General features: G+C 33.9%; 1 protein-coding gene across 3 annotated transcripts in view; it reads left to right on the top strand.

Annotated features, from left to right (window-relative positions):
* Positions 1 to 16,082, top strand: part of LOC138933418 (uncharacterized) — a 167,629-nt gene that overhangs the window by 6,874 nt on the left and 144,673 nt on the right. For all 3 annotated transcript variants that reach the window (XM_070296106.1, XM_070296107.1, XM_070296108.1), the window contains exon 2: positions 1,211 to 1,665. In XM_070296106.1, coding sequence (XP_070152207.1) covers positions 1,405 to 1,665 — 261 coding nt within the window. In that variant the 5' untranslated portion in view covers positions 1,211 to 1,404. The remainder of the gene's footprint in view (positions 1 to 1,210; positions 1,666 to 16,082) is intronic.

The following is a 16,082-nucleotide window of genomic DNA, read 5'->3' as shown; positions in this document are numbered from 1 at the left end:
AGAGAGAGAGAGAGAGAGAGAAAGAGAGAGAGATCCATCAGAAGCGAGACCATCGGAATCGTCTCGCTTCAATTTTGATGAGTTTTGAATAGAAAAGAAATATTGAAACAGAAATATCGTATATCAATATTGAATGATATTTAAATGATATTAAGATATATATACAGTGTCCCAGAATTAGACTGATAAATTTCAAGTGTTCATAAAGGACACTAAAATATGCCAATTTTGTCAATAAACCTGTGTCCGTAAATGATGAGCCGTTTTGGCACTAGAGATCAAAGATTAACAAAGCCCAAATCTTTGAGAAGAATTATATTTTTTAAAGTTTATTAATGTGATTAAATAGAGGTATTTCTACCACAAATCTTTTGTATAAAACATTTTTCGATATCCCGAATAATTTTCGAGATATATCGAGAAGAGTAAAAAGCTGCTTCACATATAAGGGATAATCTCATCTCTTAGAATCGTTTTTGGGCCACAACTGGAAATTTCTAAAATTATCTATTTACCGCCCCTCCCCCCCCCCTCCCTCCTACATAGGTGTAAATAAGTTTCATCAAAATCAGAATTTTCGGGTTTGCGAGGTTCCCTCGTTAATTTTTGATTCTTCTTCTTCTTCTTTGCTATTTTAAATAACCACTTCTGATCTAGAATGAGATCAGTATATTCGGGCCAACAACCGGTTTAGAGAGATGTATGAGATAAAGAGTGAAGGAGCAGGGGAAAAATTCGGAATATGTTAAAATGCGATAATATATGATAAATCAATATAGGAGTTATATAGGATATAATGTGTGAAAACCTCTTTTTGAGGCATATGGGAGGATGGGACCCGAGCGGAATCGAACCTGGAATCTTTCGATTACCAGCCTGCGATTCTACGCCCGGCGCCACGCATCGTCCTAATTTTTGATTCTCTAATGTCAAAATGACTCATTTACGGACACGGGTTTATTGACAACATTGGCTTGTTTTGATGTTCTTTATAACCACTTGAAATTTGTCAGTCTAATTCTGAGACACTATATATACAGATATGTATACATATATATACGCAAATAATTTTGCGATACTGTCGAAAAGTAGAAAAATAAAAAAGGTCGAGAGAAACTTCGCGGGCGAACAAGGCACATCCTTCTCATAATCGATGAATCGAGACAATTTCTCGAAAATGGCGAGTCAGAGCGTGGGATGAATTTTGCAGAAAATCGAGAATCGCGCCGTAACGACGACGACAAGGATTTTATATGAGACGACTTTACGACCCTTAATGTCTTCATCGTGAGACCGCCGGGTCGGTAGCCATATCCAACGCGCGAGGGACGCGAGGTCCTGCGGGACTCGGGATCGACTCGTGGTGAGGAGGAGGAGGGAGCGAAGGGACGGATAAGAACTAAGATGAAGACGATGGGGGTGCCGGACGTAGAGCAAGCCAAGAGGCGACTCCAGGACATACTTAGGCGAGCGCAGAAGCTGGAGATACCGACCCAGGAGGTGATCTCGACGAGGACGGCACGTAAATTGCTCGCGAGAACGCGCAATGTCCTGGCGTGGACCATCTGGATAGGCGTGTTCGTCGTCCTGCTCAGCGGCGTCGTCTACGCGCGCTGGCCGACACGACAGGACGTGGAGACTGTCAGGACCGTGCTGAGGCGAACAGTAAATATATCTTTTTCTCTTATTAAGCCGTAGAATAATATCTTGAAACATATACAAGAATTAGACAAAGTAATGGAAATAACTAGTAACTTACCAAAGTTCTTTTTTATTATACTATGATGCAGGACCATCTTTGGCATTTAATACAGTCTGAATTCTCCTAAGAATGGAATCATGCAATTCCTAGATAGTGTTTAATGGAATTTAATGGAATATACCATTCATCATGTTTGAATCTCTTCAAGTTCGTTTAGAGATGATGGAAGAGAATAATATCTGTACCTAACTCTGTTTTCCAAAACAAATGAGATGTTCAGTCTTGATTTAAAAAGCATGAAGACAAAGTTAAACATCATTCCTGGCCAGCATGGTCACCAGGCCTAAACATCATCGAGAACTTAAAGAATGATATAATCTTCTATTAAACACGTTATCTAGGAATTGCATGATTCCATTCCCAGGAAAATTCAGATTGTATTAAATACCAAAAGTTATCCTACACTATATTAATAAAGGATTTTTGTGATTTACTAGATGCTTCGATTATTTTGTCCAGCCTCTGTATGTTTCACATACATATATGTCCATCTTTTATAAATCGTAAAATTAATTTTATGGAATTTTAGCTTTTGATAAATACTCTCCTTTTGTGAAATTCACAGAAACAGATGATATTTCATCTTCTGTCCTTATAATTTTCTAAATTTGCGCAAAATTTTCTTAAACATACGAATCACCCTTTTCTCATTTCATTTACACGTAAACGTAAAGGAAGAATAAAAAGCCTTCCTTGCTTGAAATTCTTCGAGCTTTGACTCTTCATCAAACATTTTCCGACGCAAAATGTTTTATCTATTTATCGATATTGATCAGTCGCTCGAGATGGGTACTTTTATTGAAATTTTCATTGAAATGATCGCGATACTCTTGCACTGATGTTACGTTTCAGCCAATTAAACGCGCGACGCATCCATCATAATAAACGTCGATATAATGCCGAAAAAGCATTAGAGGTGGAAAAATAAAATTCACTAGTGATATTTATTATAGCGACGGTTATACGACCGATAAACGGCGGCATGAAAAATTCTTCTTCTAAATGGAAAGGTGTAAACAACAGTTATCGGATAAGCGTTTTCGGCAGGATAAAAGTCGATCGATCCTCGGCGTTGTATGCATTCTGCTAATTCGCGATCTTTTTCCAGGCGTCAATATAACAAATTATTATTCCGAAAGAGTCCATGAAAAATAATTCCTATGCTATTATAAAAAGAGAATATAAAATAAATGTAATAATGTTTAGGGTTACACGAAATACTGAGACTGGTCTTGATATTGTCGTGTTCTGTCCTCGTCGAAATTCGAGACAAGATCAAGATAAGATTTTTAGGTAGTCGTCAAAACAAGATCAAGACAATATTTTTAATTAGTTGTCAAGGCAATGCTAAATCTATTGATTATCGCTATTATTGGTTTTTTAAAAAGCTAAAATATTTATATTTGTAAATTAGATAAGAAAGAAATCACCATATTATATAAACTTAAAACATTTTATTTAATAAATAGAAATTTTAATAAATAAAAGCATTTATATTGACAAGTTTAGTAACAATTAATATAATAAAATAAACAATATTATATATATAATGTTTTAGGAAGTAAACGAATGACATAAATAGTAATAATTATCATAAATTATATTATATAAAAATTATATTAAATATACATTATTTGTAATGGTGTATATTGTGTTCAACATTAAATAAAAATTGTTAATAAAATCAAGATAAGACAATACAAGAGAAAATTTTTGTTACGAAGATTTATTCAGAACCAAGTGTAGATGTAAATTCTCAGAAATTTTTAATACCAATACAACATTTTTATGAATTTTGTCTTGCGTTGAGTCTTGTGTAATCCTAATAATGTTGAAGAAAATGATTGTTAATGCGTGTTTGTAACGCGATATGAATTTCGCCTCGTAATCTCTCTCTCGAGACGCGAATAATTCGATTCCTCAATTCGACTTCAAGGTTTCTGTTGCATTCAGTCGATGATTCTCGAACAACGCACCTTCGACCATATTTCTCGATAAATTTCAATATTATCAATGCTCGATCGCGCGAAATCCTATCAAAGGTATATCGAACTCGGTGTTAAAGGGGCTAAAAAAGAATTCGGGGCAGTGAAATAGCCTAAATAAATGGGATTGCGGGTTCAAAGAGAGCTATCACATGTGACCCAGTCGGAGTGCGCGCGCGCACACGCGCATACGCGTACGCTCGCACCAGTGTGCGCGCGGTGATTGATCAGTAAAATCATTTTGTCAATCTTGTGAAATTTGAGTGGCGTTTTATCGTTGAATACGTTACGATATTTTCGAAATGGCCTCTCTTGAAATTACAACTATCATGTGTAACGCAATTTTTCCAAAAAGCTCGCGATCCGATAAAGTGCTCTCTAAAAAAATACATCGTTATAAATATATATATATTTATTTATGAAGAAAGAGAGAGAGAGAGAGAGAGAGATGTAGAAATATATAATAGTTATATAGAAATATAAAAATACAATATATAAAAATATAAATAGAGATACAGATAGATAAAAAGATAAAAAGATAAATTGTACAAGAAACGAGAAAATTTTTTTCGCATTGAAAAGTTTTCCACCGGTGTTGAAATTCAATACATTTTGGAATAGTGTTACGCGTACCAATTATCCTGAAAATCGAATCGAAATTATCAGTTGCAGAAACTAAATATTTTGTTTTCTCGGTAAAAGGAAAAAATAAAAAAAAATAAACACTACGCATCGCGCGCGCGCCTTTTTGCTCGAAACAAACACCGGCGGCGTTGTTTGTAATTATTTCAAAACGGCCGGGACACCGCATATGTTTCAATTTACGCTTCGATATCTTCGTTTTGCTTTTTCGTTGCGTATTTGTTGCTGGTTGTATAGTTGCGTTCGTTATTCCTTTGTTTTTCCCGCGGGCAACGCTAAAATGCCAACGTTAGTTTCAGTTTGTTAATTAAATAAAAGGTAAAAATTAGAGAGGTCGGTTATGTATTAATGAGAAGAAATAGAGTGAGATAAATTCTATATACCGATAGTTCTTAAACAATCGCAATTTTTCTTTTGTTGTTAATAAGAAAAGATTTATTTCACATAACTTGATTAAAGAATTCGAATTAATAAAATTGGCTGGACATTGTCCTACAATCCTCTCTTTCGCAGCAACTTTTTTTCTTTTGTATCATATATATTATGATTAATTCTTTTTATACATCTAAAGCTCTTTTCTCTCATAGAGAGAGCTAAGAGATTAATTAATAATTTAAATCATTTAATATAGAATTTTATGTATATACGCAGGGTGTCAATTTCAAAACTTTCAACCGGGATATCTGGGGAACTAATAAAGATATTAGAACACGGTTTGAGGAGAATATAGGAGGAATATAGCAAGGGAGACATTGAATCGCAGTATAACCATTAAGGAGTCACCCTCTTGTGGTACCTCAAATTAAAGGTCTTCACGAGTACTTTTCACCTGCACAAGAAAAATTCAAATCGATTAATTCGTTTTTGAATTATATCGGTGTGATTGAAAAAATATTATTTCACATTTTATTTAATTGTTGTTTATTTTTATAAAATGTTGTAGTTACAGTAAAGAAGCAGAAATAATTTTTATAGAAAAATTATTGCCTGCAACGATTGAACAACTTCGGCAACGGATCGTCAGAGAGTGCAGATCAATTTCCAGACAAATATTTTTATAAATGTTAGGATGAAATTTGAAAACGGACTTTATTATTGTTTATTAAATAATGGACACCATTTTGAACATTTAATTAAATAAAAAATTGTAATAAATGGATTTTTATTATGTTAGTTATAAAAATTAATGAACAACCTGTAATTTTTCCACAAAAATTGTTTCTATATTTCTTTACTATAATTACAATACTTTATAAAAACAAACAAAAATTAAATAAAACGTGTCTCATTTCCAGCTTTAAGAAATAACAACTTTTCCAATCAAACCGGTATCATTCGAAAACAAATCGATTGATTTGAATTTTTCTTGTGCAGGTGACTCGTTAAGACATTTAATTTAAGATATCGTAAAAAAAATAGTGGCATTTGAGATTTTAAAGTTGGGATAGAGGGTGACTCACTCTTTGACAGTTATATTGCGATTCGATGTCCTTCTTGTTATCCTATATTCTCCCCAAACCGTATTTTGATATCTTTAGTAATTCCCGAAATGTCCCGAGATAAACTGAAAGTTTTCAAATTGACACTCTGTACATATATACACATATAATCTAGAATTACACTTTTTTCATGCTATTTTATGATCGAAATATGATTAAAAAAATTATAATATTTATAAATATTATTATATTCTATATATGTATAACCTTAAAATAGATTTTATACGTCAAACATCTTATAAATCTCCATTTCTTTTATACTTTTTAATTTTCTACCTTATCTGGGAATAACTGGGAATAATTTTCTAACTTATCTGGGGATATCTGCGATCTTTCAGTCTTCTTTCCACTTTCCGAGTCTGATAATTCATGCTTTTTCTTTTTTTTCTGGCACTCCAACGCGCGCCGCGAATCGAGACGTCGAAAAGCAGCTGGAGAGCTCGGCGGGCCCTCTCGAGGTGCTCAATTTCCATGGAAATGGTGCCGAAACAGCGCGATTTCTCGCACTTTCCTGCCGCTGCTGTTCCCTGTCACGGTTCTCTCTCTCTCTCACTTTCATGCACGTGTGCACGAGTTTGCGAGTAAATACGAGCCTCGGACCCGCTTTCTTCTCATTCAGATACAGTACTCTTCATTCTATAGAGAGAAGAGAGGCCGCCATCTCGAACGTAAATGATGAAGTCGATGGACTTATACGTACATGTGTAATCGCCTTACGAAACGACCGTATGTTTTTGCGTGTCCTAAATTGATCCAAAACTAGAATTTTGTGTCATTCAAGTCGAATTTTTTAACATGATCAAAGTTAAGAAGGCTATCTCATGCTGGTATATAACTGAATATTATTATAATTATATTAATCTTCCGGATAAATAAATGGAATTTTATCGAGTTTATATAATTTAATTTTTTAAATATATTCTTAATATATACAAATAATTAATATTCCAATACACATTCAATATTCGTCAAATCGTTTTCTCATACTTTATTATCTCTTATGTCAATCTTTCTAAATTATATACAGGGTGTCCGAAAATTCGCGCAACATCCTTTAAGGGAAGGTAGAGGGTGTTATTCTGAACAGAAAAGTCCTGTACCATTTTGCGGTTTTCTCAATATTTAAGAAAATATTAATTGTAAATGATCAGCCAATGAAGTGCTCGCGGCGCGAAGACACCTCCCACACGCGCTGGCAGCGGGCACAAAACGCAGAACTTACATCTATGGTGGGAGGTGTCTTCGCGCCGCGAGCACTTCATTGGCTGATCATTTACAATTAATATTTTCTTAAATATTGAGAAAACCGCAAAATGGTACAGGACTTTTCTGTTCAGAATAACACCCTCTACCTTCCCTTAAAGGATGTTGCACGAATTTTCGGACACTTTGTATATACAGAATGTTTCAAAAAATTTGAGACAATACTCGTGTGCAGATAGAGCGGACCAAATTGAGTCGAAAAGTGCTCTATCATTTTTTTATAACGCTTAATAAGGGAGTTATTATTGAGTAAAGTCTGGCCAATCAGCGCCGATCTTTAGCTAGGCGCACGTCAGTGAGCTGCGCGCCTGGTAGTATGCGCCGCTGTACACTTCACAGCGCGCGGCTCAACGACGTTCGCCCGGCTAAAGGTTGGCGCTGATTAGCCAGATTTTATTTAATAATAACTCTTTTATTAAGTGTTATAGAAAAAAATGATACAGGACTTTTCGACTCAGATTGATCCGCTTTATCTGCACACGAGTATTGTCCCAAATGATCTGGGATACCGTGTATATACACAATATATATTTCTACAGGGTGTCCCCATAATTTGTGGATCACCTGTCATGTGCAGGTAGAGCAGATGAAACCGAGAAGAAAAGTCCTTTACCATTTTTTTCTTTAACACTTAATAAAAGAGTTATTATTGAGTAAAAGTGGCCAATCAGCGTCGATCTTTGGCAGGACGCACGTCGGTGAGCCGCGCGCTGTGAAGCTGCAGCGGCGCACACCATCAGGCGCGCGGCTCACGTGCGCCCGGCTAAAGATCGGCGCTGATTGGCCAAACTTTACTCAATAATAACTCTTTTATTAAGTGTTATAGAAAAAAATGGTAAAAGACTTTTCTTCTCGATTTCATCTGCTCTATCTGCACATGACGGGTGATCCGCGAATTATGGGACACCCTGTATATTTCCTTTATTTTCTCTTCTAAAATCGTATGATGTATCAATCATTAAAAGAAATATAACCATATATTTTCTTGCAAAAATTGTTGTAGCGTTAAAGAAAATGTAAACATAATATTTTGTTACGTTATTTAATATCTGATAAAGCACATTTTTGACATAATAAAAACGCTTCCAGATTACACTTACAATTTGAAGAACTCATGATCAATTAGATAAAAAAATTATTATGCAATATATTATACAATATTAGTAATATGAAATTAAAATATTAAAAAACTTGTAATACTGTAATAACATGATTTCTGCTACAGATATCATATATTGAAATATTTATAGAACATAATTACAAGCTAATATATAAATAAAAAAATAATAACTATTTCTCATATGGAATTTATTTATGCGAAAGAGTAGAAAGAGAAATGGTGTAGATCCAATAAATGTACATAAATAGTCGCTATCTGCTGTTATAGAATGTTAAGCTCCCTCTTAACGGAGCACTTTTCCCCGGAAGAAAGAGCAGTGAACTTGAAAAGAATCTCGAAGGAATTTTAATATCCACGCAAAGTGTTCGTCGTGCGGACGCGCTCCGCGCGCGTTCGCTAAATTAAAAAATGCTCCGTTAAATAATAGTAAATAGTTGGAAAAAGTACGCGGAGTGCACGTAAGAGAGAACACTAACGACGTCTACAAAGTATGCATAAAAGAAGCGATAGGAGTCCCGTCTCGGGATTAAACGGAGAATTGTTTACTTCCCGCTGCGCTTCCACCGAAAGGAAAAGAATCGGAAGATGAAACTTTATATTCTCGTACTTCTTCATATAACCAAAAGATAATATTAATCAGTGCAAACCTTCCTTAAATAAATATTTTTATGAAAAATTCTGATTGAAATTGGATTAATAACAGATGTTCGCATATAATTAATGAAAAACAAAGATGTGTAGAACATAGATTTAATTTAGCCTTTCTAAACAAAATTGTTTTTTTTTTTTTTTTTTCTAAGAAAGAATCCTTATTATACATATATAACATGGTTAAATATATGTGACAGATATTCTTATATAATTGACAAGACATGATATTATTCATCATATAACTAGCTCTAAGAAATTTACTAGAAATCTATTTTTCTCAATTTAAAAATGGATCAGTAATATATCTTTTTATAATCACGAAAAAAATAAGGGAGAGGATAAAAGAAAGAGAGAAAAATATTATATTTATAAATAAAATTGTTCTCTTATAAAGAAGAACTATATTTTATAATAATATTGTAGAAGATAACACATCTTTTTTGCTCTATTTTACATATGTGTATGCATGTGTATCTTTTTTCTCTTTCTTTCTGTCTTACCTACTTCCATTCTTATTTGCCAAGCTTTCATGCTCTTAAAAATCGATGTGTAATCACATTCTCGTCTTCAAGAACTCGGCAACAAATTGTTCAAAGCATTCGATGAAAGGCGACGCGCTTCGTGAATAACACAGGTGACTTCCCTTCCTCGCAAATAGCGAAAATTACATTTTCACTCAGCAGCGCGTCCATTTTGTAACAATCGCAATTATTTGCGCTGACACAGCGAGTATGTCTCGCTCCGCGAGACGTGCGCGATTATTTACGTTGCTTGACGTATCGCGCGATTGCAGCCATCCCGTGTGTCGCACACACAACCAGCGGCATGTACGTAGTTTTGAAAAAAGGCATAGGAACATTTGGAATTCTCATGATTATTCCAACAAATAATTGTACGAACATGAAATTAATCGTAATGTTTATTAAATATTTTACATAGAAATTTATATATATATATACATACATATATTGTTCTAGTATTATGTCTTAATGATTAAGAGTGATTAAATTAATCACTCGCTTTAGATGCTCATTGTTCATATATTTCTTTTTTACAATTAAGGAAAATTCTATAAACAATAAATAATAATTGTGTTATATTTTAAGAGCTCAGTCTACTTTAGAGGGTCAAAGAATCGGGTTTTTTTTTTACATTTTCTGAAAGTATATCCTCTGAAAGTATAGTCTCTGTGTGAAAAATATGTCTTTGAAATTTTAATAAAAAATTCGCAGAATTGACGAAATGATAAGGCTTTCAATAGGAAAAAGCGTGTCTTCAAATGAATCCGCAAAATTTTAAACGCGTTTTTCTCAAAACGCTGTTTCCAAAGTTGATGCGACAAATATCTAAAAAAAAAAAAAAACAAATAACTTTTTTTTTTAATGAAAAAAATACCGTTTTAAGAATACTAAATCTAAGTAGAATTTAAACAATTGATATTTAATATTTTTTTTAACCTTAAGAAATGAAAAAAATTCAGCAAAATAAAAGTATTTGATTTTAAAATAATATTGCTGTTATTTTTCAAATTTTTAAAAATTAGCTTCAATATCCTATAAAATATAATTAAATCAAGTGTTTTCATTTTAGATAATTACACGAGAAGCAATATGTCATGCATATTTAAACAAACTACACGCAGATGCTTATATCAAGCAAAAAATAAACTAAATATCCAGGATTTAAGAATGCTGACGTACTGTTGAATAAAAAAATCAATAAAAACTCATACAACACTAAAGCTTGCAACAACATTGTTGCAACATTGCAATATTGCATATTGCGGTTTAATGTTGCAGAAATATTGCAAAGACATTATTTTACAATATAACATCAGCAATGTTACGGCAACATTACGAAAATATTCCAAAAAAAGTATTCAATAATCGCTAGTTCATTTGTTTACCGCTATGCGGCGCATGTTGCGCTATCTATTCCGCATTTAATTTTTAGTCACGGTGATTATATAAAGTTTACAAAGAGCGGCTAATAAGATTAAAGATATAATAATTATTTTTATTAGTTTAAGTTGTATGATATGACCCCAACACGGGGTATTCAGACATTGGATTGGACTAAGGATTCTTTTAATAGTTTCCATTCTTATATAAAATCAAAAATTTGATAATAATTTTCTAATATGCAAAATACTTCAGATTTTAATAAATAAATTTTGAGATTATATAAAGACGAGAGAGATGTGAAAAAACTCATTGTATGCATAAATCCACCACAATCTTTTTGCATTCGGATATCTGAATATTTCGGATACAAAGAGATTGCAAATTTACACAATTGCAAATTGAGTTTTTTCTTATTTCTCTTAGATACTCTCTGTCACTGAAGAAAGTCGAATATGTTACCAAAAATTTACATTTTATATAATTTCGTTGTTATTATAATATAGAAAATCTATATACACACTAGATGCTGATTCTTATATGCCTAATTATTCCTTATTATTTTTTTTACATGTTAAGAATATTATGTCAATAAATATACATAAAGCATTATTGCATATATATTATATTGCTATGTTGCTGCAATATTATATTGCAATATTTCTGTAGGCGGACATTTTACTGTTGCTGCAATATCATAACAACGTTGCAGCAACATTTCGCAATGTTTCTGCAATGTTGCAATCTTGCAGAAAAATGTTGTTGCAATGTTGTTGCAATCTTGCGATGCTGTATGGGAACACATGTAAAAGGGTAAAGAGATTAATTTGTAATATTCTTTCAAAAAGATTACTAAAGATCATCAATTTTTTATACTGCTTGAGTAGACTGGGCCTTTAAAATGAAGAATAAGATAATTCTATATGTTTGATGATAATATATAGATTTCTAATGTTTGAGAGATTATTACTTTTCATTGATAATAGAAGACATTACTGTTCGCGACTGTGTACAATACAAACAATGCATACGAGGCCGTGCGTTATCGCGGCGATTTACAACGGACTGTATCCACTTATGTCCGACCACACAATTGCGTTTCCACTACTCGGTTAAAGATGTATTTGTACCGGGGATTGAGATCGGTTCAATTCCACTGGATCAATTCAATCTTGGATACTATACGCACACGAAATGATCTCGACGGTCTATCCGAGATAATAGTAACGCGATGATCGGCTCAAGTATTTATTTTTAATCCTATTTTTATTTATTGCCGTATATTTTTCCTACAGGATATGCCAGGATTTCGGCGAACGCGTAGCGTGGTGTTATCCGCAAGCTTTCGTTAACGATACACCGTCGAAAAAAAAAAAAAAAAAAAATCATGTCATAATTTTTTATATTGTTACCCAATTGGAAAATTGTACGCAATAAATTGTTGTGTACAGATGGTGCTTTTTGTAACGGTTCGACAGCAGGTTCCGGTTAAAATATTCTCTGTAGCAACAAGTAGCGAGAGTTGCCGACAAAAATAAGGCGACACCGTTGACAATAAATAACTCGGTTTTTATTGAAAGCCACGTTCTTCCATTCCTCGACAAATTACCAACGTAATATAACGTCATCGCGTCATAAATATTGCGACGAGAGAGAGAGAGAGAGAGAGAGAGAATAAATTACATTTCTGATTTTCGAGCAATTTTACATGCATTTACGGTGCAATAACAGGTACATATTATATTATCGGCGTAATGTAATGTTTGTCATACAATAATAAAGTTGATAACGCGAGAATAACGGGAAAGAATATGAAGGATCGCGATCGTGTATGCATCTAGAAAAATATTTATTACATTAAACAGCTCCTTGAGGCATTTCCTTTCAGAACTGTCCGTTATTTTCCATTTAATTACGTGCCTGTAAAACCCCGTACAAGGAGACGTACATACGTATACACAAACAAGATCCGTAGACTCGCCATCAGTGGCTGACAGCGGCGGAGGGGCGGGGGATGAAAAGGGGAGGGAGTTGAATAGCGGGAGATTTTAATTAGGATAACCCGCGGGGCTATACACTCCTGAATATTGCATTAGCATGAGCCTCGCTCGCGGCGAGCCCTTTTAAACAAACATCTCGGAAAAAGCCCCTCCTTTCGCCGAGGGGATCGGTAGATAAGGGCCCGGAGGGGGCGCGCGAGACTGTGGAACGTAAAAGGGGTAGAGAGTAACGCAAATAGCCTTTTCGGTAGTTCAGTCACACGCGACTATTCCCGCGTTTCAACGATCGGGGGGGGGGAGAGGAGGGGGAGGGAGATGATGTTTACCGTTCACCGACTCGTTCCTACCACCCACACGGTTTGTTTGGTTTCGCCGCTAAATCCACGGAAATAACCCCGGTCGCACCGGGCCCCAGGAACGCCGGTCATTCGGAAAGCATTTCCGGATTACCGTAGTTTCATGCGATGTGTTTACCCGCGACATATCCCCGCTGTTTTTAGAACTAAAAACGCTTTGCTGCGACGTTAAGTAATTTTCCTTCAAGAGAGATTTCGAAATTTTCTGCGAAAAAGGATACGAGTTTCATTTGAGAGATGACATTAAACCACTTAAAGGGTTCACGATAAATGAATAATTTATATATGTATATGTAAAAGCATTTTCGTATTTCCTATTGCTAAGATTTAAAAATTTATTTAAGCTAGTCTTTTTGAGAAAATTTAATTTTTATGATTTAGTTATTTTTATAATCAGACATATATATATGTAAAAGACATTGTTCAGATTAGATCGTGTTAATTTTATTTAAGAATCTCCCCAATCTACTCTAGCAATATAAGAAATTTATGACTTTTAGAAATTTTTTTTAGAAAAGTTCTAGAGAATAACCCTTTTACACATGTTTTTATTGATGTTTGAACAGTACATTGGTATTTTTAAATCTTGAATTTTTTTTTTTTTTCCAAAAATGACAGTGTGATATATCTGTTTCTCGTATAATTGCCTAAAATAAAAAAATTTGTTCTATTTTTATTTTGTAGACTATTTTTGGAACGTTGAATTTAATTTTATTAAAAAACAAATCAAAAATAACAACGTACCATTTTAAAATTAGATATTTCAAGTTTGCTGAAATTTTGTCATTTTATAGAAAATAAAAAAAAAATTAAATATTAATTTTCTAAATTATAATTAGATTTAATATTCCAAAAATATCTAATTTTATTTTGTAGGATACTTTTGGATACCTAATTGAAATTTAAAAAATAAGTATTTAATGTTTTTTTTTAAATTTTTATGAAATGGCAAAATTTCAGCAAACTTGAAATATGCAACTTTAAAATAGCATTACTTCGTTATTTTTTAATTTTTCCTAATGAGATTAGATTTAGCATCCTAAAAATATTCTGCGAAATAAAACTAGATCTAGTTTTTTTATTTCACATAATTACACAAGAAGTAGCATGTCATACCATCGAAGCATGCATTTTTGAATACGCTATACGCGCGTAAGCAGGTATTAAATAAAAGCAGAAGCTTGATATAAAATTTAAAAATACTGATGTGTTCTTTAAACATAAATAAAAACATACGTAAAACGCCAAAAAAATCAATTTTTAATTAAAAAAAAAAAATTAATAATATTGGTGCGCTCTTAAAATATCAATAAAAATGTAAAATGTCAAAAAAATAAATTTCTAATATTCTTTAAAAAAAATTCTCCAATTTCTCATACTGCTGAAATAGATTCAACCCTCAAACGAATGGTTTACTTTTCGCTATTGCATCGAATTTCCTTCAATTTTTTTTCTCTTTAATATCACATCATCGCTACGCGAGGGGACACACATATCGAAATAATAAATAATTTTGAAAATGTGGGCGCCGCGCTTGTAACGCGAATACTCGCGGTTTAATTGTGCGCGAAATTGCACCTCGTTTCAGCATGCATGACCCGGCACGAACATGTATACATTATCAGTCATTCTATCCAGGCATAACTATCGCACTTGCGTACGCAACGCGTTCGCCTATCTGCATGTACGAGATCATTTCCTTTAATGTCGTATAACTGTTTATATCGTTAATGGCAGAAGTTACGCGACACTGTCTCACACGACGGACTTTGCCATGAGTGATGAGGTTACCATATACATACTTCGGTAGCTATACAATAAAAGGGAGATTATCACTTATATCCTGTGTACATTGTCTTACCGACACAATATCTCGTTCATCTTGTTTGCGTTTGAAAAATGTTTAAAACCGTGACATATATTATATAATATTCGTTAGAATTAAAATACTTTAAAATTACACATATAGTATATATGTATATATATATGTATATACAGGGTGTCCCAGATCATTTGGGACAATACTTGTGTGCATATAGAGCGGACCAAACTGAGTCGAAAAGTCCTGTACCATTTTTTTTTATAATGCTTAATAAGGGAGTTATTATTGAGTAAAGTCTGGCCAATCAGCGCCGATCTTTAGCCGGACGCACGTCAGTGAGCCGCGCGCCTGATAGTTGCGGCAGCGCACACTTCACGGCGCGCGGCTCACCGACGTGCGTCTGCCTAAAGGTTGGCGCTGAGATTGACCAGACATTACTCAATAATAACTCCTTTATTAAGTATTATAAAAAAAATGAAAGGTGATTTTTCGACTCAGTTTGATCTGCTCTATCTGCACACGAGTATTGGCCCTGTATACAGGGTGTCCCAAAGCATCTTTGACAACGCTCGTGAGCAAGTAGAGCACAGTAAACTGAACAGAAAAGTTCTGTAACATTTTTTTCTATAATGCTTAATAAACGAGTTATTATTGAGTAAAGTCTGGCCAATCAGCGCCTGGTAGCGTGCGTGAGCACTCCGTCGCTATGGCGACGCACACTCACAGACGGGCGGCTCATTGACGTGCGTCCGGCTAAAAGTCGGCGTTGATTGACCAGACTTCACTCAATAATAACTTCTTTATTAAGCGTTATAGAAAAAAATGGTACAGGACTTTTCTGTTCAGTTTTTTGTGTTCTACCTGCTCACGAGTGTAGTTAATGGTGTTTTGGGACACCCTGTATATACAGGGTATCCCATTTTATTTTTGTCAATTAAATATCTGGATATTACATAGTTTTAGAAGAAAATATCTTAGATAGAAGTTGTATGGTTTTAAGGGAGACATAAGATGGTGGCAATAATTTGACCTTGGATAATCATTTGAAGGTCACGTGAAGGTCATCTTCAATTTCGTAAAT

Source organism: Polyergus mexicanus, unplaced genomic scaffold (genome assembly GCF_030449975.1).
Source record: "Polyergus mexicanus isolate NDT 795.1 unplaced genomic scaffold, iyPolMexi1.0 SCAF_5, whole genome shotgun sequence".
Classification (NCBI taxonomy): Eukaryota; Metazoa; Arthropoda; class Insecta; order Hymenoptera; family Formicidae; genus Polyergus; species Polyergus mexicanus.
Note: the sequence above shows the minus strand (reverse complement) of the source record. Positions and strands in the feature narration are given on the sequence as shown.